This window comes from Myodes glareolus, chromosome 5, assembly GCF_982192425.1.
Source record: "Myodes glareolus chromosome 5, mMyoGla1.1, whole genome shotgun sequence".
NCBI classification, from domain to species: Eukaryota; Metazoa; Chordata; class Mammalia; order Rodentia; family Cricetidae; genus Myodes; species Myodes glareolus.
The window spans coordinates 73,853,629-73,877,495 of NC_142030.1; the positions used below are offsets into that span (position 1 = coordinate 73,853,629).

Genomic DNA, 23,867 nt, shown 5'->3' on the forward strand with positions numbered 1-23,867 from the left:
GCTTTGCGCCCACTCTCTGAGTTTCCCAGCTCCCAAGTGTTTGTCACACCGAGTTGCAGCACCCGGATCCACTTTCACTCTCTTAAATGGCTTTGTGGGGATTACTCATGTTGCAGGCTACTGTGAAATCTGTTTGTCATGTTTTAGTCTGAGATGTCACATGTTATAGTATGTCTCCTTGATATTCTGGATTCTAAGAGATGTGGAGTTGAATGTTCACAAAGCTTTAAGAATATATTAGAAAACAGAGTCAAGACAGTGAAGTATCTACTGTAAGCAAGGGGCCTTAGTATAGCAGAAAAAGCCACAATATTATAGAGAAACCACACAAGCATTGAAAAAAAAAGTGGAAAGTGAATAAGAGATAATCATTCTAAAACCTGGGGCTGAAGAGAGGGTTTAACGGGTAGCAGTGCGTGCTGCTTTTCCAGTGGACAAGAGTCTGATGGCCAGCATCGTATCAAGCAGCTCACAACCTCCTGAAACTCTAGCTCCAGAGCATCCAATGCCCTCTTCTAACTTCCTTGTACTATAGTGGGAAAGATGGACAATGAGAAATGAGGGACCACTGAAAAGATACAAAGACAGTTGCATAGGAGCATGAAGAAGGCAGGGATCCCATGTCACAGCTTAAGGGTATTAAAGTGGTTAGGATCATGAGCTTTGGAGTCAAATGGATCTGAGTTAAAAATAGTCACTGTTCTATGACTTCCTGGTTTCATGGTCTTGAACAAGATATTTAACTTCTCTGTACCTCAGCTGAAAATACAATATAGGTTTGCATTGCATTGCAATATACTAGTCATACTGCCGTAAGATCACGGGACTGGTCAATAAATCACAAACATATGCCATGGATCAGAGTAGGTCATTAGGAAGAGCCTATATGACTCTATGTGACTCTATAGGTCACTTGTACCTGATGCTCCAAAGTTACCATGGACTAAATAGCAACTAAGACGAGTGAAGAAGGGGGTCATGCATTTCTCCTTCCTATGGTCTTCTTAAACCTAGGAGCCTTCAGTTGTCTGTCTTCTGTGAGGAATTCCTCAGGTAGAGCTGGTCCTTATGTTTCCATAGCAGCTGTGTAAAATTCTAGAATAATAATCATAACCACATCCGTACTTGATTAAGGATTTCCGTCACATGTTCAGTGTAATTCTATCTTGTCTTTCATGTGTTTCTACAATGTCAAACAATAATGCGAATTATGGCTACCCTCTAACACAAAGCTTAGGAAACCGAGGTCTAGACAAATCAGAGCATTGTAGGGAACTGAGATTTGTGACTGAGATTTGGACAATGATTTTATCTATGCCAAAGCCCAGCTTCAGCTGTTGATCTCATGATTTTGTTCAGTCACAGTCTTTGAACTGTTCGTTTATTTCTGGCCTGTCCAAGTGTATCTCCAGTCACTAATCCTAGAGCCGGAATGTATAATCACTGCTTGATAATTCCATTGTTCATTGAAACTGAATATGCAAAGCTCGGTGACTCAGGCCTTTAATCCCAGTGCCTTGAGATCTGAGGATCACAGCAGGAACCCTGCAAGTTCAAGACCAGTCTGAGCTACATGGTTGCCTACGTCAGCACGGGCTACAGATTGATATCTATTCTCACAAAAGTAAAACACGAGGTAGGTACAGAGATGGTTCAGTGGCTAGGAGTACTCGCTGTTCCTGCAGGTTTGCTTTCTAGAACCCACAGGGCAGCTCACAACCTTCTGTAACCCCAGTTCTGGATGATCTGATGCCCTCTGCTGGCCTCCGTGTCCACCAACAGGCATGCACATGGTTCACAGACATACAAGCTAGCAAAACACCCATAGACTTTAAAAGAAACAAACCATTTTTAAGACATAAAAAGAAAATGAATAAATCAGTGAGTTTGGTGCACGAACCATTTATTCTAAGAAAGTTCAATCATTGCTATTTATGCACATTTGTTAATTCACTAATAAGTCCCCAGGCTGGGTCTTGTCCTTATGTCTTAGGACCTTGCTCAGCTTACTCATTAGTTTTTCACAACTCTGCATGGATCCTTGGCATCTTCAGCATTCACAGTCGTGTTCTCTGCGGTAAGCAGTGTATACCTCCATTTCCCGTGTCAGCACTTTATTACAAGCCTTCCGTTCTTTAGCATAATATAAATCTAATCTTAATAAACACTGGGAATTCATGACCTCTGTTTTAGAACATTTTAGAAGGACCTTCAATTAAATTTCTTCAAACAAAGTGGATTTTGCAGTAACTTATATAGCATGTAAGTCTCACATAGACTACTGCTGCCCCCCCCCCCCCTTTCTGCATGGCCACGGCTGTTCTCTAGTGTCTGCCATCCAGTATACAAGAAAGGAGAAAAAGAGGAGGCTGGGCAGGCAATGTCTTGTTAGGAAACAGATGGAAAGTGTGCAAATCATTCCTATTGGTATTTCATCAAAGTAAACACAGCCATGTGGTCATACCTACCTGAACGGGAAACTGGGATGTAATCTCTAGAGGTACAGCTAGAAAAGATGGATCTTCAAAACAAATTTGGAAACACTGAGCTAATGGTTAGGCTTTTGATCAAATATCCAGGAAACTACACATGCGTGTATGTATGTGCATGCATTCGCGTGCACACACACACACACACACACACTCCTTTCTAGTATGTTGATGCCTTGAGCAGATTAGACAGAAGTAGTCCCAAGATGTGTACCTCTATTCCATCTGAGAGCAACGAGGTATTTCACCTCAAGGAAACACTGGTCACATGCAGAACGTGGCAGTGAAGAACAAGTCAGCATCTGTAGTCCCCCCTGGCATGCTTCACTTTTTCCTGGGCTGCTGCTAGAAGAAAGAGCATCAAAGTTGTGGAAAGGTGGAGGGAAGCCATGAGGCACAGACAGGCTGGCTGCAGGACAAGATGACAGCTAGCGGCAGGGGTGGAGACATAACAGTCAACAGAAGAGCAGCTTATGAGACAATCAGGCACAGAGAAGACACCCCGAGCGTTCTCTAAAGGTGTCACTGTGCTACTTCATGCAAGTATCAAGTGTAGAAAGTGATGCTCAGGAGGGTTCGCATGCGGAAAGCAGCCCTTGGGAAAGGGACACATGCAGTGTCTGTCATGTATGTCCTCTCCATTGTTCTTGACTCTCGTCTTCCCCGCGTTCCACATCAAAAACCAATCTTGAGATAACTTGTATTCCAGTTAAGTGAGGTTGAAATGAACAGTAGCAAAATGCTAAATGCAAAATGAGAAATGAAGTCTCAAAGGGAAAGCTTATAAAGAAACAGGACATCGCTGTGTAAGAAAGATGTATAAGTGCGCCAAAGCTTGCAGAATATAACAAGAGTTGATGGATAAACATGTTTCCCTACTCCAAGGGTAAAGTTAACCCAGAGAGCCTCATTATCCAATAAAATTAGCTGAATCAAAGGTAAATAGAGCTAGGTAAATATAATCTTGGCATTTAATAGTTTCTCACCTTTGACACATATGAAAAAGTATGGTGGTAATAACAATACATTAATGGATACATTTAAAGTTATAGCTTACACTGGTTATGCATATGTGTGTATATGTGTTTTCTTTGTCAGTTTGGGAAGCTTAGAACTTGAACTTAAGAACAAGTATATATTATTCAATTAATTTGAAAACATCATTTGCTGGGACTAGAGAGATAGCTCAATGGGTAAGAACATATGTTTATGCCATATAAACATAAGCTCAATGGGTAAAAAATGTTTGCCATATAAACATAAGAACTCAAGTTCAAATTGCCAGAGCCCACAAAAAAAGAAAAAAAAAGAAGCTGGGTTGAACATCTTTGACCATCTATAAGCCTTTAGCCCTGGCTCTGTAAGTACCAGAAACCAGAAACAGAAGAATCTTTGGAGTTTGTTGGCCTACAGTCAAGCTCCAGGTTCAGTGAGAGACCTGTCTAAAGGGAATAAGGCAGGGGGACTGAGCGGAACACGTGATGTATTTCTCTAGCCTTCTTATGTGTGCACAGACACAAAGATCACACACCTCCAAAATGTGATTTATCACCACTACCAGATTCCTATAAAGAAGGATGATATACAGAGTCTAAAAGTCACAAATCAGAGCATAATCGAGATCTTAGTCTTGACTTCGGCAAGTCTAAGAAGCAAGATGTTTCAGTCTAATTTCATCCGACAAGAACTTTGATGTATAAAATATGAATTTATTAATGATTTAAAGCAGGAAGCCCCTTGGGTAGCTCATTTCCAGAGGAGAAATTTACCATAAATTCAGAACAAGGTGTTGAGTCTGAGGAACACGATCTATCCAGGACCGAGAAGGTTTCCGGAAATATTCCCCTGGTAGCGGCTTCATTTATTTGCATCAACTTTTGTCTGAAGAACTTTCTTTAGAACATGAGCAAAAAAATCACACAACACAGATCTCTCTCTTGACAGAAAGACTTGTAATCTCTGTATTCAAACTCCAAGTCTCCATGAGGAGGAAACACGGATCCTACACAGTTCAATTCCCCCTCTCAGTCATTTCTGCCGTGACTGATGCAGCCAGTCTATCTAAAGGGAATCACTGTGCACTGTGATGTGGGGCCAGTGGAAGAGCACCAGGAGCTGAGCAGACAGCCTCCCTATTGTCTTCATATATTCACCTGAGAAATAGGCACATGTAAATATGAAGTATAAGTATGTACAGCGACTACATACTGAAGGGATGGGTTTACTCAAGGGTGGGATATAATAGAAACAAGACGGAACTTGAATGCAAAGTCCTGGGTTCTGAGGATGGTCACACATTTCTCATTCATCTTTTATCTTCTTAGTTAGAAAATGTGGCACCTATTAAATATACAGTACATGGCAGAATTCAGATAAGAACAGTTTGCTTCGCCAAACATGTTTTGTACATGCCATCTTGGTGAAGCATTACACTGTACATTGGCAGTAGAACTAAGATATATTAAGGAAATCCATGTTTGTCGGTGTTAAAATACAGCACATCTATTGCCTATAATCCTAGATGTGACTTGAGTTGTTGGCATGCACAAGTTTTTGGAAGGTGTTGAGACATAGATGAGAACTTAGAAGAGATCTGAACAAGAACTTTTCATATGAAAGTGAGGTAAAACTCCCAGCTGAACAGGAAGGCTGGTGGTTTATATTTACTGTGGCAGGGAAACTACACTGGAAACATAAAAGACCTTTCCTAAAATGCTGCTGGTTTCAAATAAAAGGGCCATGGTAAATACCAATACAGTTTCCAGTTTATGTTTGTTTATCTATTTATTTATTTTTGAGCCAGAGTCCAACTGTGATGTTCAGGCTGGTCTCCAATGCCTTTGTTTGTGATTCTCTTTCTTCAGCCTCCCGAGACCTGGGACTACAGGCAGATGCCAGTGTGTCAGATTCTCAGTAGTGTTTTTAATGCAAGCTTTTTCATGGCACTGAAACCTGAAAATCCACATGGTGGGTATTTTACCTTAAGGTGAACTGACAGCATATTTTCTGTGCCCCATGAAAATAAGAATTCAAAAAGGAGGAAGAGGACGCTACATTATTGGAATAAGGTCATGATCTTTTCATCCCAGACTTACATTACAGATATATCCAAAGCACTTTTTCTGGATTTAACTGGCAAGAAAGGAAGAAATGGTACAAGCTTGGACATTTCAGAATTGCTGCTTTGCACTCTAGTCAAAGGCTTCCAAAGTGATTTACCATCTCGGAACAGTTTGTCCACTTCACTTAGAAATTAGAAATGTGTTTTGGCCAATAAATCTAACTTTATTTTGTAGTAGTCATTTTTCTTAATGGGAGTGTTTTCCAGATGTTGCCTAAGTCTAGTCGTCTGGGCCCCTGGCCAACAAATGAGGAAAGCTTGATTTCATAGGTTGTCACTGTTGATTTTGCTTAACCTTTGGACTAATTGGTTCATCCCAATCCATTTGCACTGGTATATAAGACTTCCAGCAACAGTGGAGAAATTCATCTTTCCTTTTTCAGGTAAGTGTCAAGGTTAACCTGCTTTTCGTAGCGTTAAGTATGCCTTCACTAAATGTGTTTGAAAGGGGATAGTAGTTAGAAAGTTTAGAAAAGAACCATAACGATGCGAGGTACTTGCTGGAAGCCTATGAATTTATATTGAATTAAGGGAAAGTTGGAAGATCTATTGCTCTTGTTAATCTCAATTTTATTGAAGCTGGTCATTTTATCTCCAGGACATGATTGAAGCCTTGCGCTGTAAGTACAGACTACTCCTCCAAGAGAGTTATAAAATCAGTCTATTTTTCTGCTATTATTCTGGGGTGTTATAGTGGTTGGTAATTTAATTGAATTGTCTTGTTCTGTATCATATTAACCATGATGATCAACTACTTTCTTAGGAATTCAAGCTAATTTCTCAGAAGTTCTGTTTTAAGGATGGAGTGGCTTATGATTGACTTATATTTGGAAAGTTTCTGGATGTTGTGCACGCTGCACACACTATGCAGTAGTGAGATTAAAGAGCAGGCTTCTGACGCTTTTATTTTTATTTCAGGCAAGGGTGTCGCATCCGAGAACTGCCATGGGGTGGAAAATACTTCCCATCTGCTTGTCGCTGCTGCTCCCTGCCTTCTTGATTCAACAAGTTTCATCTCAAGGTAACTTCCCCATCACAAAATGTTTCTGTCTAGCCATTGATGCTAAGCCCCCAGTGCGGCTTTAGGACAACAACAAGAGAATATATTCAGAAACATATATATTTGCTGGAGTCGAACAATTTGCAACCCTAAAGCGGAAACACACGCAGCACATTTGTGGGTTTTGGAATTCTCACCTCTTCCTCTGGCACTGTGAGAGCTTTGAAGGAGTTCTGAATTTTGATAGAAAAGTGTCCTTATTCTGTTTATTCAGTTTTCCTCCAAAATTAAAAAAATCACAGACATTTATGTAGCAAAACTATGCCAGAGTTACACAACACCATCAAAAAAAAATGAAAAATACAACATTCAAATAACATTTGCTGGTATGTTGACAGAATTAACCAAACTTTTACATCAGATGAATCATTATAAATAACTTACTTTATCATCATGTCACCATAGATAGCATATTATAAAGTACATTTATAGTGTTTCAAATGGAATTTTATGAGTCTTAAATATTCTCTTCCTTGCAGGGGCAATCCACCCCACCATGGGTTTGTACAGAGCTGAGCGCTATTTCTTATAACATTGTTCAGTCCTTCAGAGTCTGTCCTAGGCGAATAGTATGTTATTCCTATAGAGGCCCTTGGTGTACACTCAGCATATCCACGGTAGGGATTGAAGCTGTTTAGCCATAACAATATGTAACTTCAGCTTTTCCCTTCCACATATACAGCATGAGAGAAGAAAATCAATATCCATCATTATTACAGTGAAGTTTTATTTTTAAAATAGACATTTCTAGTGAAATATCCAACATTTTTATTGACCCTGAACATGAGAGATGACTGCTTGCTTGCTTAGGCATGTTTTCAGAATCACCCAGCTAAGACAAGGGGGACAAACCCCAAAATCAAACCTAAATGCTGAGTGAGGAGTGATGGTCACACTCCCTGTCTCAGGCCCTTCAGTTTCCTCATTTGGTATTAAGACTCAACACTGGGTGCCTCCTAAGCCACCCCTTTTCTTTCTGAAACAATGCTAATCTATCGAAAGCTCTTTTTAAATAAATACACTTCTAAGTATAATTATAATCAGTGGAACGGGGAGATGATGGCTTGGCGGCAAACTGTCTGATGCACAACATGAGAACTGGACGTCAGATCCTCAGCACCTGCGTGAAAAGCTCGGCACAGAAGTACGCGCCTGTAACCCTAGCTCTGGGAGCCAAGACAGGCTGACTCTGGAACTCACTAGCCAAGCAGACTCACCCCAGTGGCAAGCTCCAGGGTCAATGAGAGAATCCTAGCCAAGAAAATAAGCAGAAAGTGATGGAGAAAATCTGGTATCAACCTCTGGCCTCCACATGTGCACACACACATGCATGTACCACACACACAACACACACTCTAGTGGTTTAAATAAATAGCACTGAACATGAGGCTGTAATAGACTATCTATGAAAAATAAGTGGATTTATTCTAGAAATCTAAGTGTAAAAGAATAATCTTTTGATGTTGTTTTGTCTGCTTTTCTTGCCTTCTCAACCTCTTCTCATTCTTTTCCCTTTATATATAATATATGTATTTATATACATACACTATATATGCGTTTTTGTATTGTGCACATATGTATGTAAGCAACCACTCTACAAGTTACCCTATCTTTATTGTTTCTTATATATGTATTAAGACTTAACTTTCCTGGATTCTCTTGAGGTTTTTTTTTTTTCAGTGTATTTCGATATCCCCCTACAGATTAGGCCATTCCAGAAGTGGATTCCTTTGTTACAGTCATGCTGTTATCTCCTGGGGAGGATTTCACAGTGTTATCTCTCAAATGGTGTTTAGAAATATTTGAGGCTAATTATTCCATCCCACCACAAACACTCAGTTCATGACCTTTATATCCACACCCAGATCTTATTTCATTCTCGCTTATTCCTATTGACAGAGAGCACTCGGAAGAGTCTGCGCTTGCCTAGCCAGCCTGTTCTAGGTTCACCATTGAGAGTGAGAGGCAGTGCATTTAGTGGAGAAAGCTCATGCTTCAAATTCAGATATATGAGTTTGAGCTTGAAATGGACTATCTGTTTAGGATGATCATATAATTGATTATCCCAAATCAGCGTATTTATAAAAGTAATGGGGTTATGCAAATATGGGATATATATATATTAGTATGTACATTATATATACATACATATATATTTACACATATACATACAGTAACTAGCTGTGTGTCATTGGACAAGTTATTAAAATTTGCCTTTTTTGTTTTTTGTTTTTTGAGAAAGGATTTCTCTGTGTAGCCCTGGCTGTCCTAGGACTCTCACTGTAGACCAGGCTGGCCTGGAACTCACAGAGATTTCCCTGCCTCTGTCTCCCAAGTGCTGGGATTAAAAGCATGTGCACCACTACCACCAATGTTAGTCACCCGTTTTATCTTAGATAGGGCTATTTTCTTGGAAACATTTTTCTAAGAGAATGTATGGCTCAGTATCTGCCATAGAGCTGCTCAAAAAACAGTCACCAGTAATCACAATAGAAGCAACCTGCAGCTGTAACGGCCACCTTTTCCCGAAGATTATTACTCCTCATGGAAGCATGACTTAGCTTTCATGGTGCACTTATCACCCCAATCTCGTGAAGAATAAAATGGCATGCCTTAGGGCACACAAAGGCTCACCCCGGTATCAGCTAGGCCCATTGCTGTGCACTATTCCCAGCATTGACCAGTGGGTAAGGCTCTCCCTCTTGGATGACTTTGTCCTCCTGAGTAGACCTCCCCTTTTCTAAGTGGTTTGGCCATGTTTACCCTAGTATTGTATACTTTTAGACTTGCCAAGCTGTGCAGGGAGATGTGGGGAAGGGTATTCTAGAGATGCCACCTGCAACTGTGATTTTAACTGCCAACACTACATGGAGTGCTGCCCTGATTTCAAGAGAGTCTGCACTACAGGTACGTTCTGAGAGCTGGGCGTCCTGTCAAGCCCGTTGTTCGCTCCTTTCCCGGCTTTGGCACCCTCCGCAGCTCTGTTCCTCCTCCCTCCACCTCCTCTGTCTCCTCTGTTCAAGTGCCTTTTCCCTCACTTGCATAAACGTTTAAGCGCACCTAAGGATGGTTCCAAAGCTTCTGGTTTCTGGGGTTGGTCATGGACAGAAGCCTGGGCACTTGTTACTTGCTCATATGTATCAAGTGCTTGCATGTAAAATGTCTTAATTGGGCTTAATAATGTGACTTGGTAGGCATGGAGTGAAAAGGAAGGCATGCTTCTTCGCCAACAGTTGACTTTTGACGGCTTAGAGATGGAGGCTTTCAGATAGTCTCAGGAAAGGGTCAGTAGGCATAGAATACTTATATATGCTATTTGAACTTTGGGTATTAAATGTATTTTTAAAGAGGATACTTTAAAGATCAAACAAATAGCAGGGTTAACTGATGAATTTCAAAGCCCAAAAGTTATGAATTATGAGCGGTATTTCAACTGAACACCAGTTGGGCCATTTCTTATAATAGATGCAGACAAATTTAATATTCAATTTATGAAAACTATAATTAAAATCTATGAAAGTTATCTGTGCATTAATTAGAATTTGCAAGTGGAGGTGGTAACGATAGTGCTGTAATTCTGAGCGTTGGGTAAAGTATTCAAGCAGGCCTTGATTAAATCATCGTACCTTCCACGGAGTTTTCTCTGGAACAGCAGGCCATGTGGCCCAGTCTACACCGTGGCATTAACTGAAACCTTTCAGTCTTATTCTCTGCCCAGTTTGTCTTCTCAAGAGTGTCTGCATTGTAAGTGATTTGGGGCCTGAACAGCGAGCGGCCTGCTCAGCTAGTTTCCTGGGCTATATTGTTATAAGATGGAGAGAGTCAATGACTACAAATCTATTACAAAGACTTGTAGGTGTGAGGAGAGGATGAAGGACCTCCTATGAAGGGCAGTCTGCTAGTTCCTAGTTTTCTATTGTGTCTTCACACATACAGGACTCAGGCAGCATCACGATGTCTCCTGCTAGTTTACAAGGGAAAGAACGATGCCTCAACTCATCAGATTTCTTCCCTGACTTAGGCTCTCTCTATTTGGACATCATCCTTTTAAATTTAACTTTCAAGACTAGATGATGTGCATACTCCGAAATAAGAGACATCGAAGTGCACCCTTGGGGCTCTGGTCAGTTGTCGGAAGAGAAATGTTACAAGATGCGTCAGTGTGGCTTTGTGACTAACAATCCATGTTGCCTGTTTTGCTCTGGGCAGAGCTCTCCTGCAAAGGCCGCTGCTTCGAGTCCTTCCAGCGAGGGAGGGAGTGTGACTGCGACTCCCAGTGTAAAGAGTTTGGCAAGTGCTGTGACGACTATGAGAGTTTCTGTGAAGAAGGTAAGGACCATGGCACCAGCCAGTGCTGCGCAGGATAGTCACCCCGGGACACACCAGCCAGTGCTGTGCAGGATAGCCAGCCCGGGACATGCTTTGGCTTCAGTGATGTCTTGATTTTACTAACGTTTAAGTTGCTTCCTAATAGTTTGATTTCACAAAGGCAAAGAAAAGCACCTTCCACCAGGAGCCTCGCAATGACCTCTAGTTCACTAGCAAGGGGGATGTGGGCTAAGTGGACAGGCTTTCATCTCCGAAGGTGTGTCTTTCACACTATATCTTGTCCCCACCTAAAGGAATTGCCTGCACAGAATCAGCTATCCTTAGAGCTTTTTGTGCTCTGAGCCTAAATGTACTGGGTATGTTTTTAAAGGCAGAACGTTTCCAGCTTCTTGTATAAATTAACTCGTCGCCAAATCTACAGGAAAATCAGATAAAAAGTTGGTACCTCAATTAATTATTTGTGCCTGCCCAGCCCTACAGTCCTCTCAGCAGTCTTTACACAAAGCCGGAGCAGGACAAATTCAATAAAAAGGGACGGTCTCACTTAAAAATCTTCTCCGGCCATTACACCTGAAGGAATCCTCTCACAGAATAACAACAGCCCATCCTTATGTCTCTTACAAGATAATAGAATACTTTCTTCTCCAATATTTGTTCTTAACCATTCTTTGTCAAAATGTGAATTAAGAGTGGAGGTAAAATTGAGATAAACATTGCTTGCATAATTGGATCGTGTTTTTCTTTGGCTGTGCCTCTTCTATGTTTAGAATGGCGGAAACTCAATCAGAGTTGAGGGCTGCTTCTTAACTGTTCAATATTTTTACAGAAGTATTCTAAAAACACTGGAGACAACACCCTAATTTCAAAACCCCAGAGGTCAGCAATCCCGCAGCTTTCGGAAGGCACCGGGACGGGGATATGTGTATCTATCTACTCACCACTTTGATAACTATTTAGACTAAGAGACAAGCCAAAACCAAACAAAGAAAACAAGCCAACACCCTACCTCCCCAATACAGCAGTTGTTTTGGCCGAGGATGGGTAGGGAGAAGACTGAGTGAAGACACGGACAGGCCGTTTTAACTGCACATAGGACTCTGTGCTTCTGAAGTAGATCTGAGGTTAGGCAGGAAGAGGAGAGAACGGAGGCAATGCAAAGCAGCTCCACTCACAGATTTCAGGAAGGCAGTCAGGCTCCCAGCTGAAAGCGAAAGGCCCACCCAGAGCTTCAGAAGCTCCCTAAAGCAGGATGGAAACGGCGAGGTTGCTTCAGGGTTGCCATAGACACGGGGTATTGGGGTCTACCTAAAAACTGCAACATTTTGGGAACTGACAGGAGTCATATCAGCCCAGTTGCCTCCCACCGTGGGCAGAGAAGCCGGAAAGGTTGTTATCTGTTTTGGCCACGCTCACTAACTAGTACCCGCCAGAACTATTACTCAACTTGGCATCTTATGGGGGGAGGAGAAAGAGGGCGAGGTACAGTGCCCGGTTCCTGGAAACCAGAAGAGGAGCTCTGAGGAAATGGTGGGAATAGCGGGTGGATGGAACGTCTGTCTTCCCCGCCTCCATGGCTGTTTCTTCTCTCTATCTCTCTCCTTCCTTCTGATCCCCAGTCCCCCCTTTTAGATGCTAAGGCATGGGAGGAGGGAATAAAAGGCAAAAAAGACACACACTAAACCATTAGTGTGTGTTAGCTTGGGAAGGGCAAATCATTTGTGGAAAAGTGTAACATGGAGGTGTGAAATCTTCAAAATATACCTGTACAACTTTTATAATAAAACTCAAGGCAAACTCGCACTGTTTGACTTAAATGCATAAGAAAACAGGAAAAATATACTAGAGTTGACTAGGGCATGATTTTCCCCATTATCCATATGCAGTATTATTTCTGTAATTGTGGGATGATGGCAAGATAGGTGAAACTCATAGAATGACAACTTGTTTTAGGTGATCATTTCTCTCCTCAGCAATGCTGCTTACACATTTCACTTTACGGAAAATATTCCATAGTTTGGCCTATATTCCAAGGTCGAAAAGGTAGACGCCCGGAGAAGCATATGACTAGCATGTAGAACGTTGACTCCCGAGACTGCTTCCTAGCATAATTTCCCAGTTTGAGAATCCTATGTTATAGTAATGTGTCCTCAGAATTACTGGAGTTCTTTGTGCTGGGCTACAGCTGTCCTGTCCTGACATTTAGCAGCGTCTCCATTTGAAGCCACATGCATCCAATGCTTTTCAGTTAGCACTGCTGAGGAGTCTAAACTGATGTTAACCACCAACCTGTCTTGCTTGGCTCAGTGCATAATCCCACAACACCACCTCCAAAGACTGCACCTCCGCCTCCAGGAGCACCTCACATCATCAAATCAACCACCAAACGCTCACCCAAATCACCAAAAAAGAAGACTAAGAAAGTTGTAGAATCAGAGGAAATAACAGAAGGTAGGAAGATGACAGACATTACTACAGGACATTTCTGAACTGAAATACCTGTAGGTGGACTATTCATATGAATAGCCTCAGAGGGTAATCTTTTGAGCCATGGAGGGCTCATGGCTTTTTTATCTACTTGATTTATGCTAAAATTTCAGCTAAAATATAAACCCTTGGATATTTTTAGCCCTTATTTACCAAACCTGGCATGGGTCGTCTTCATCAGAAGAGGCAAATCTCACTGTAAAAAATGAAAACATTTTTTCTCTATATTTTTTATAGAATTAGATTGCATAACTTTTAGTAGGTGTGGGAAAATAAGGAGAAAGTTATATTGTTAGTATATGTGATCAACTCAGGTACCTTGCTTTTGATTACAGTTTTACAAAGTGAGTTAGTTGCATTACCCATAAAATGACAGCAGACTACAACTCTCGAAGGCCAGTTATCAGCATTTCTTGTTGTGTATGTACCGGCAGCTCTTTTTGCTTTGTTCTAAATCACAGTTGGTGTGATCAAATTTTTTATTTGATTTATAGAACATTCTGTTTCTGAAAATCAAGAGTCCTCCTCCTCCTCTTCTTCTTCCTCTTCAACTATTCGGAAAATCAAGTCTTCCAAAAATTCAGCTAATAGAGAATTACAGAAGAACCCAAAAGGTTTGAGCATTGATAAAGATCAAAGACTCTATCAATGCCATGCTAAACAATTATTTTTAAAAAGTAATGTGTGTTGATAGAATGGTTTGAGATCTCACTATCTGGGGAGTGTGTTAACTATGGAAACACTCAGTTTAGAAAGTACGAAATGAAGATACCTTACAGAGACTTAGTGGAATGCAGTTAAGTCACCCTGTACAGCCAGGAATCCGAAGACGCTGGAGTAGTGACTGGATGCAGAGTCTGGTAGTAGCGACAACAGTTTGTCAGTCTGTTAGAATTCCTGTCTAGCTGATCACCGTATTTTTTTTTTCCATTCTACCTCCAGCTTTTGTTTTCTCTTCTATGGTTTTCTTTAACAAAAACTCAGTGTTTCCCCAACATTAGTCCTTGATATTCTCCTAAACCTCCAGGGAAAGGCAAGATTATCATTCCTGTTATATAGATCTTTATTATTTTTCTAACTTTTAAAAAGTCGTGAGTCTCACTTCTCTCTGCAAGTTAAAGAATAGGCTATTATTTCCTGGGAACGGATTCCACCTGATCTGTTCTTTGTATTTCCTGAAATTCTAAAATATATTCTTTCTCTTATAGTAAGTACTGGAATTTTGAGGAACATCTCCCTGGGTGTTCACAGTTTCTTATAACCTTCCTTATACCCTAATAGCCAGATAGTCTCACTTCAATTCCTTCAAAGAATCCTGCTCACAATGGAAGTACAATACAAGTTTGCCAAACAGAGTTTGTATCAGTGAAATGCTTTTTGCTTAGCTCCCCTAAGGGGCAGCTGCTGTGGTGAATCTTAAGTACAGTCTATTGCCCTGGCAACCTACTTGTCTACGTCTTCTGGGACTATCAAGTTCAGGTGTGCAGTTGAAAAGAATCAGTCAATAGCCCTATGCATGGCAACTAGGTTCATCAGAAACCTTTGGGAAGAGTGGAACCAAATCCTCAGTCAGTTGTAGAGGCCTTTGTAGGCATTAGTGCAAAGGAGCTACAAGAGTTCGCACTCAAGTTTCCAGGAAGAAGGGACAACATTGAACAATATGGAATGGGAGTTGGTGGCATGGTGGACCAAGTGAAGTAAAGCAATTAACACAGACATGGACTTATGCCACTGATCACTTTGCTGGCTGCAAGCTGCTACTGTTTTCCATGTATTTATATTAGGGCTTCATTTGTGGTTTCATGTGTTTGCCACATTTACTCAGTAAGTCTCCAAAGACAGAACATTTACCATACATTAACAGACGCATTAAAGGTTAGCAATTTGCCTACTGACACATACCTGGTCAGTGATCTTTATGTTACTATTAGAGAGAGAAAAAGTGTTCAAAATAACTTTTATTTTCTTCTCTAGAGAAAGATAACAAGAAACCCCCCGCTAAAAAGGAACCTAATCCAGAACCACCAGTCGTAGATGAAGCTGGAAGTGGACAGGATAATGGTGAACCCAAGCTCACCCCAGCTCCTGACAAACCTACCACTCCGCCTCCCAAGACTACTACAGCAGCAAAACCTGCAAGTGCCAAACCCAGTCTTGCTCCTAATTCTGAGACATCCAAAGAGGCATCTTCAGCTTCCAACACAGAGACAGTAGTGGAAACGAAGGAGACTACTGCAACAAATAAACAGACTTCCGCCAGTAAAAAAGAGAAAACTACTTCAGCGAAAGAGATACGGAGTGCAGAGGATAAAGATGCTGCACCCACATCTCCTACACCTACCACCTCCGAGAACTCAGCTCCCACAACCACCAAGAAGCCAGTACCCACTACTACAAAGGAACCAGCTCCCACTACCACCAAGAAGCCTGTAACTACAACCAAGGAACCTACTCCTACCACTCCCCAGAAGCCTGAACCCACCCCCAAGGAACTGGCTCCCACGACCCCTAAGGAGCCTGAACCCACGACCCCCAAGGAACCGGCTCCCACCACCCCTAAGGAGCCTGAACCCACCACCCCCAAGGAACCAGCACCCACCACCCCTAAGGAGCCTGAACCCACCACCCCAAAGGAACCAGCACCCACAACCCCTAAGGAGCCTGAACCCACCACCCCAAAGGAACCAGTACCCACAACCCCTAAGGAGCCTGAACCCACCACTCCCAAGGAACCAGCACCCACGACCCCTAAGGAGCCTGAACCCACCACCCCCAAGGAACCAGTACCCACGACCCCTAAGGAGCCTGAACCCACCACCCCCAAGGAACCAGCACCCACAACCCCTAAGGAGCCTGAACCCACCACCCCCAAGGAGCCTGAACCCACCGCTCCCAAGGAACCAGCACCCACGACCCCTAAGGAGCCTGAACCCACCACCCCTAAGGAACCAGCTCCTACGACTCCTAAGGAGCCTGAACCCACGGCCCCTAAGGAACCAGCTCCTACGACTCCTAAGGAGCCTGAACCCACGACCCCCAAGGAGCCTGAACCCACGGCCCCTAAGGAACCAGCTCCTACGACCCCCAAGGAGCCTGAACCCACCACCCCCAAGAAACCAGCTCCCACGACCCCTAAGGAGCCTGAACCCACCACCCCCAAGGAACCAGCTCCTACCACTTCTAAAGAGCCTGCATCCACAACTCCCAAGACTCCTGCTGAAGTAACTCCTGAGTTTCCTGAAGCACCCACACCAAAGGCTCTTGAAAACAGTCCCAAGGAACCCACTGTGCCGCCAACTAAGACCCCCGAGGTAAGCAAACCTGAAATGACTACAGCAGCTAAAGAGAAGACAACAGAAAAAGACCCACCTAAAACTACAACTGTTGCCCCTAAGACAACAATTAAACCAGAAGAGACTACTGAGTCAGAAGCAAGTGCCACCACACAAGTAAAACCTACCACATCACCCCAAATTACGACTCTGAAAACTGTCGCACCCAAAGTAACTGTTCCAGCTGAAGAGACTCCAGACAAACCTGAAGAAACCACTCCTGCATCAGAAGATCCTGATGCTCCTAAGACAACTCTGAAACCCCAGAAACCAACCAAAGCACCCAAGAAGCCCACCTCTACCAAAAAGCCAACCAAAGCACCTAAGAAGCCCGCCTCTACCAAAAAGCCAAAGACAAAAAAGGAGAAAAACCCAAAACCGACACCATCTGCCCTGAAGATGGCGCCGGCAGGGCCTGAACGGCACACCACTCCTTTAGAGGTCGCCGTGCTGCCCACCACCGCCAGCCCTAAGCACACTCCAGACTCAGAAACAGCTCGAGCAGACCCAGACCATGAAGATGCAGACGGAGGTGAAGAAGGAAAACCTCTCGTGATCCCCAGGCCTCCTGTGCTCTCCCCCATCGTGATTCCAGGCACTGATCACTTGGCTGGCACACTCAACCACGGCATTAGCACCAATCCCATGCTCTCAGGTACTAAGAATCAGTTACTTTCCTGTTGTTGAGATCCATGGTCTGGAACTCTAACTGGGGATCTTACCAAGTTTGATGACAGCTTCCCTACAGGTGTGCAGGGTAAGAACAAGCACAGTATACTTAGTCTTCAGGACACTGAGTGGTAATTAGTGTCAGAAACGTAGTGTTGGTGAAGTCTGGACAGGTCTGTTGTAAGCGGAAATGGGGTGTAGAATGTCAAAATAATTTAGTTAGTTAGGACTTTATCCTTCAGAGAGCATAATGCAAAGGAAAAAAAAAACTCATTTCCTTTTCTAACTCAACCTCAGGGCAGTGACTGAAAACAGTTCAAATGTCCAATAAATAGCTCATGTACATGAAGATTAGGACAACCCAGCCTCTTATACCTCAATTATTCTTAAGTAAGACTCCTGAATCACATTAGGGAAGAGGAATTATGGAACCTTATCACTTCCTTTTCACTTTACTAGATTTTAGAAGGGCAAACAGGAAACAGAATCCTGTTAAGGATTTGAAAACAACCAAATGCGTTTCCCATCTGTTCTATATTAACTTTGCCCGATTTGTTTTAGATGAGACCAATTTGTGCAACGGTAAGCCAGTGGACGGATTGACGACTTTGCGCAACGGGACGTTAGTTGCATTTCGAGGTGAGCTATCAGTACATGAATGTGTTTCTTCTTGTTTTGTACTGGCAATCCTAAAAACAAAGCCAGCAGTGAGCTACTTTGAGTTGTGCTTTTAAAGGGAAACTGACTCATCATTCTACACTAAATGAGAATATTGGATGGATTAATTTAGGCACAGAAATACAAAAATACTTGAATTGGAATTACTGAAGGCTTGTGTGATAGGATTTCAAAGTGTCGATTTCCAACTAAATGGAATGACAGAGATTTGCATTCCATGACCTATTTTCTTAGAAAAGTATGCCTCCATTGTGAGGTAAGAAAAGATGTACTTTTTGTTTGAGAGTAACAGCGAATTAAGTAGATTTCCCTTGGACTGGAATTTTAGCCCACCTAGAACACAGATTAAGTATGAACAAAAACAAACCATACATAGTAAATGTTCAAGAGATATTAGTAGTCATTAAGTTATTCTAATTTAGAAAGCACTTCTAATTCTAGAAAGTAAAACCACTGAAACCCAGAGAGCTATTCGTCACAAAGGCAAAATGATCTTTTCTAGAAAAGTAGGAAAATGAGCGAGTGTGATGGCTCAGTGGATGAAGGGACCCACTGTCAAGGCTGATGATCAGTACTGATCTCTGGGACCTACATGGTGGGAGGAGAAAGCCAACTCTCACAGGCTGTTCTGTGACCTCCACATACACCCTGCTAGTGTCCACACATACAAACAAACTAACCCAAACCAAATCAAATAAGAATCAAGGTGGGTGCAGGAGTACGCTAATTCCAACACGCAGGATCTGGAGGAAGGTAGAGTCTGAGTTCAAGTCAGCCTGGGGTGCACAGATGGTCTCAAAACCCTCAAAATTAATTATCTGAATTAATTTTCTCTTTTTCACTTGGCTCTGCTTCCAGACACTTAACATGTTGGATTCATTTTTTCTTTATAATCACATTCTTTTCTGTGGGGACATATTTTACTATTCAGACTCAAGGCTGACATGTCTCTTTAATTTTTAGGTCATTATTTCTGGATGCTAAATCCATTCAGACCACCATCCCCACCACGCCTTATTACGGAAGTCTGGGGTATTCCTTCCCCTATTGACACTGTTTTCACTAGATGCAACTGTGAAGGGAAAACTTTCTTCTTTAAGGTAACAGAAATATTGCTTGAAAAAAAAGATACAGTTGCACCTTGTCCTAACTCATCTTAACCTTCAATTTGGAAACTGAATCTCTCAAAGTAGTTTCATACTATTTATCATCTGCTTATCCAAATTCAACCAAGTTAGCGTGCTCCCCTACACTTAAATCAGAATGTTCCAGAACCATGCCTACAAATCCTTTAACATCATCTTCTTTTTAACAACCAGGATTCTCAGTACTGGCGCTTCACTAATGATGTACAAGATGCCGGGTATCCTAAACAAATCGTCAAGGGCTTCGGAGGGCTAACAGGGAAGATAGTGGCGGCTCTTTCAATTGCCAAGCACCAGGACAGGCCTGAATCCGTGTACTTTTTCAAGAGAGGTGTGGATCACGTGACACTGCTTTTTAAAAACTGATGCTGGTATTTTATTGCTAAAAATACTACAGGACATAAGAATTTAGGTCTCCTGCAATGTGAAACATAGAACATCTTGGTTTGACAAAAAGAATGCTATCATTGACTGTGTGAGACAAAGTGTTGGATTCATCTGTTCAACACACATTTCAATCTCAGTAATTACTGTATTTCAAGAATATTTTTCAGTTAACTATTCAAGTAACAATAGCCATTATTAAAAATCTCTCCATATATATTTATGAAAACAACCACAAAATGTAAAGGCAATCCTAAGCCATTCCTTTGTGTGGGTTAACACGAGTTTTTGTTTGCTACGTGATTCTCCTACCGTAACAGGTGGCAGTGTTCAGCAGTACACTTACAAACATGAGCCCGTGAGGAAGTGCACTGGACGGAGGCCTGCTATAAACTACTCGGTGTACGGGCAGGCAGCGCAGGTCAGGAGGCGCCGCTTCGAGCGTGCTGTTGGACCTTTCCAGACACACACCGTCAGAGTCCATTACTCGCTGCCCATGAGAGTCGTTTATCAAGACAAGGGTAATGCTTTCATCGTATCAAGAATTCTGACCACGAAGGAGATTATTGGTCAAAAAGTACTAATAATTTAAACTTACTGATGTAAAACAAACCCCTTTGCCTTATTGAGTAATAACCAAAGATTGTTTTTCCTTTGTGGGTAAAGGAAGTAGTTTATTCAAGCACCGTATATAAACCTCTAACCCTCAAGCCAGTCCTACCAGTGAGGTGCTGATGCCATAGCAGAGAGCCAATTCAGAACCTGGGCTCATGTAGCTCTAAGGCTGTAAATTCTCTCACACACCTTATTACAAATTCTGTCTGCAGGTTTCCTCCATAACGAAGTCAAAGTGAGCACAATGTGGAGAGGGTTTCCAAACATTGTTACGTCAGCAATAACACTGCCTAACATTAGAAAACCCGACGGCTATGATTACTATGCCTTTTCTAAAGGTAAGCAGGATGCGAACAGTTTCGGGAACTTCCCAAGTTGATCTCAATGGTGGAAGCACAAACATAATTTAGGTGGAGATGGCAAGTGTACAGTCCTGACTGTAAGGAAGAAACTCCACATCAGTGCTCACTCAACGTGAGCATGGGGGGAGAGACTGCGGCGCTAACTTCCTTTAACGGGGCGGCAGCGCACTGCTAGGAGCTGAGGAGAAACCTGACAAAGAGAAACAGTACTTGTTTCTATGAGCAGTGATACATATCAATTCTACATATCAATACAGTCTAGAGGTGTAGAAGACATTCATGGAACGGAGTTTTATTAACTAAAGTATATTAACTAGGACACTTATCTTTCAAAAGACGAGTTATCTAAATTATTTCACCCATGATTCCGTAATATGAATGTCTAAGAAGTATATTTTAAAAATGATAAAAGTCAAATGAATCATCTTTTAAATTAATTAGTTCTTTACATACTTATTTTATAAGGAGCACTGACCCTAACAGTACTGAAGGGCGCTGAAAGATCACTGCATCACACACCAGGAAATTAGTGAGATCACTTTTGATACTGAAATGATACTGCTTTGAATATAATAATCAACATAAACAAGTGTTTTACCTTCTTTTTAATTAAAAGACGATTTCTCTTTCCCATTTAGATCAATACTATAACATCGATGTGCCAACTAGAACAGCAAGAGCGATCACTACCCGCTCTGGGCAGACTCTCTCCAAAGCCTGGTATAACTGTCCTTAGATTGATGGACAAACAAGAGTCACCAAAATGAAATGAAGAAAACAATGATCAATTTTGACATTGAAATACATTTTATTAATAAAGAATGTTGAAATGAGCATACCTATTTATACAAAACACTTCTCAACTTGACAATCATTATATTAAAACAGATTTGCCAATCTTATTCACAGGTGTTAATAGTTTACAGGTCACTTAATTAATATTCCCTCTATTTATTCCTCCTCTTCCTCCCACTGCATGGCTTACACCTGGAGAAGGAAATAATAAAAGGCAATCATTCATGGTCAACAGAAATACCTAAGATATTATAAATATTAAAAGGTATTCCCCATGTTGATTAACAGTTATTATAAATAGGTCACTAGTACTGATGTAAATGCAGTCTAACGAGTTACATTAGAAAACATGAAAATACTAAAATCTTGTATTTCTTTACTAGCTACAACAGCCACAAAACTTTTATTGCACAAAAAGCACTTCACAACATAAGAACACAGGTAGAGCTAGTACAATGAATACACAGTGTAATAACACTTTAGATTTTCTAAATCTTTCTTTGGATCCAATAAAATAAGATACCAATTGTATGTAAAAAACACATTCATTTTGTACCTATGACAAATAAACTGCTTTAAAGAAGCTTTCTGGTTGTTAAGCACCACACTATAACATGTGGTTATGAACCAATCCTTACAGTTCACCTTAGAAACTTGTTGCACATGTTATCCCACACCAACTAACCTCTACGTAGGAAACTCACCTCTCTGCCTGTTAAACTGACGACCACGAACGCCTTGTCTCAGTGTTGTCTGAAGTCTTACTCTTCTGAAAGGCTTCGGCTGACTGCTGCTAGTATCTAAAGAAAGCATTAAGATACAAGTTTAACAACAAAGCTGCTACAATTACTAGATCAATACACAAATTCAGATGTGCCCATTGTTTTCAATATTCAAGTTTGCTTCTTCAGAGGGAAGGAAACTAAACAATCACACAAACACACACAAAAACTGGTGCAATTAAAAAGTAAAAACAAGGCTATTGGTGGTGGCCCACGCCTTTAGTCCCAGTATACTTGGGAGGCAGAGGTAGAGGCAAACTTACAGAGGTAAGTTTGAGGCCAGCCTGGTCTACAAGAGCTAGCTCCAGGGTAGGCACCAAGGTTACAGAGAAACCCTGCCCCCAAACAAACAAACAAAACCAGAAACAAAAAGTAAAAACAAAACAAAACCAGAACACAATATCAAAACAATCTACTTGGAGAAAAAAAAACATAGGAGTTTATTTATTCAAACACTCAACTAACTCAGGAGGTTTTTATTTAAGACAACTCTCTGGTATACACAGGATGCCAGGGGCAGGCGAATATTATGGTAACAAAGAATCAGATTCCAGAGAAGACAAAAATATCCTATCATCTCTGACTTGTAGTTCTGTCTAATACTTCAAATCAAATCCTGTCAGCTCAAATTTAAACAAACTCACCAGAACCACACAGCTCTATCTTGTTCAAGTCACTGGCATTACTCTGCATTCAACAGCTTCCACATTTGGTGTTTCTGCTCATTACTAAATTTTAGTCTCTTTATACACCATGGCAAAAATGCCTGCAGCATCATATCATTATTCTATGTGAAGAATTTCAACTGTGTTCCAACTCTATGAGACTCAAAACAATGACTAAGATCTACTTGCTTTTCCTTCATCATAAGCTTCCCAGTCTCAGTCCTCATTCTGCGCCAGCCATGATGACCTCCTTGCTGACTTTGAATGTCTCTGACCCAACCCACTGGCTTATGGGACTTTATACAACTGCATAGCTTTGATCCTTTTCCAAATGTCAGTTTCTGGGCCACATTTTCTGTGAAATTCCCAGTTATTTTAGACATTCAAATTTTCTGAATGAGTACCCAGCCAGAGAACAAGATTAATGTAACGGCATTCTATTTTCTAGTAACAATCAGCCACATTTTCTCACACAAGGGCTAGTTTGGTCACTAGTATTACTTCTACTATTGAGGGAAGACAATTCTCAGAGAACATGATCAGGACTAATAATTATATTTAAAGTTTTTTGTGCATAAAGCTATTTGCAATTTTGACTATGAAATTCAGTATGAGATGTGGCTATGTAAAGTAGCCAGCTGCTAAAATATGGACAAAAGAGTTGAACCCAGAGCTATAAGGCAACTGGCTGAAATGGCAGAAAAGCAACTAAGAGGGATAGGAAGAAATTTGGGGACAACAAAATTATGTGACTGTAAAATACAATTAAGCAAGTCTGTCACAACATGATTGTTCTATAAAAATTTCAGAATAACCATCATGATGGAGTATTCCATTTTCTTAAATGGAAGGTGACTTGCCTTACGCAGTCTAAAATTAAAAAGCTTAGCATGAAGTTTTACTGAGTGGAGTTTCTAGAGGAAAACTTGTACCCTGGTCTACAGCTTATTAGCTACA

The 23,867-nt window shown here is 41.4% G+C and overlaps 2 protein-coding genes across 3 annotated transcripts in view; one reads left to right on the forward strand and one right to left on the reverse strand.

The window, feature by feature from the left end:
* Positions 1–5,884: 5,884 nt before the first annotated feature.
* On the forward strand, positions 5,885–21,502 carry Prg4 (proteoglycan 4). 2 transcript variants are annotated; one of them, XM_087906435.1, is made up of 11 exons: positions 5,887–5,993; positions 6,529–6,631; positions 9,455–9,577; positions 10,880–10,999; positions 15,458–17,470; positions 18,046–18,123; positions 19,126–19,262; positions 19,482–19,638; positions 20,012–20,212; positions 20,519–20,644; positions 21,307–21,502. In XM_087906435.1, the coding sequence occupies exons 2-11, from the start codon at positions 6,556–6,558 to the stop codon at positions 21,402–21,404; spliced, it is 3,129 nt and encodes a 1,042-aa protein (XP_087762561.1). In that variant the 5' UTR covers positions 5,887–5,993; positions 6,529–6,555; the 3' UTR covers positions 21,405–21,502. The 2 variants fall into 2 exon arrangements, with proteins under 2 accessions (XP_087762562.1, XP_087762561.1); XM_087906436.1 differs by lacking the exon at positions 9,455–9,577 and having other exon boundaries at positions 5,885–5,993.
* Tpr (translocated promoter region, nuclear basket protein) overlaps positions 21,457–23,867 on the reverse strand; it is a 58,624-nt gene continuing 56,213 nt past the window's right edge. The window contains exons 51-52 of the mRNA XM_048431010.3: positions 22,168–22,263; positions 21,457–21,655 (exon numbers count right to left, since the gene is read on the reverse strand). Of these exons, the coding sequence (XP_048286967.1) occupies positions 21,600–21,655; positions 22,168–22,263 (152 nt within the window). The 3' untranslated portion in view covers positions 21,457–21,599. The remainder of the gene's footprint in view (positions 21,656–22,167; positions 22,264–23,867) is intronic.

Coding starts and splice junctions, on each gene's coding strand:
- Prg4 (XM_087906435.1), top strand. CDS start 6,556: ATGGGGTGGAAAATACTTCCCATCTGCTTGTCGCTGCTGCTCCCTGCC. Junction 18,124..19,125: donor GACGTTAGTTGCATTTCGAG/GTGAGCTATCAG, acceptor TTTAATTTTTAG/GTCATTATTTCTGGATGCTA. Junction 20,213..20,518: donor AGTCGTTTATCAAGACAAGG/GTAATGCTTTCA, acceptor TTCTGTCTGCAG/GTTTCCTCCATAACGAAGTC.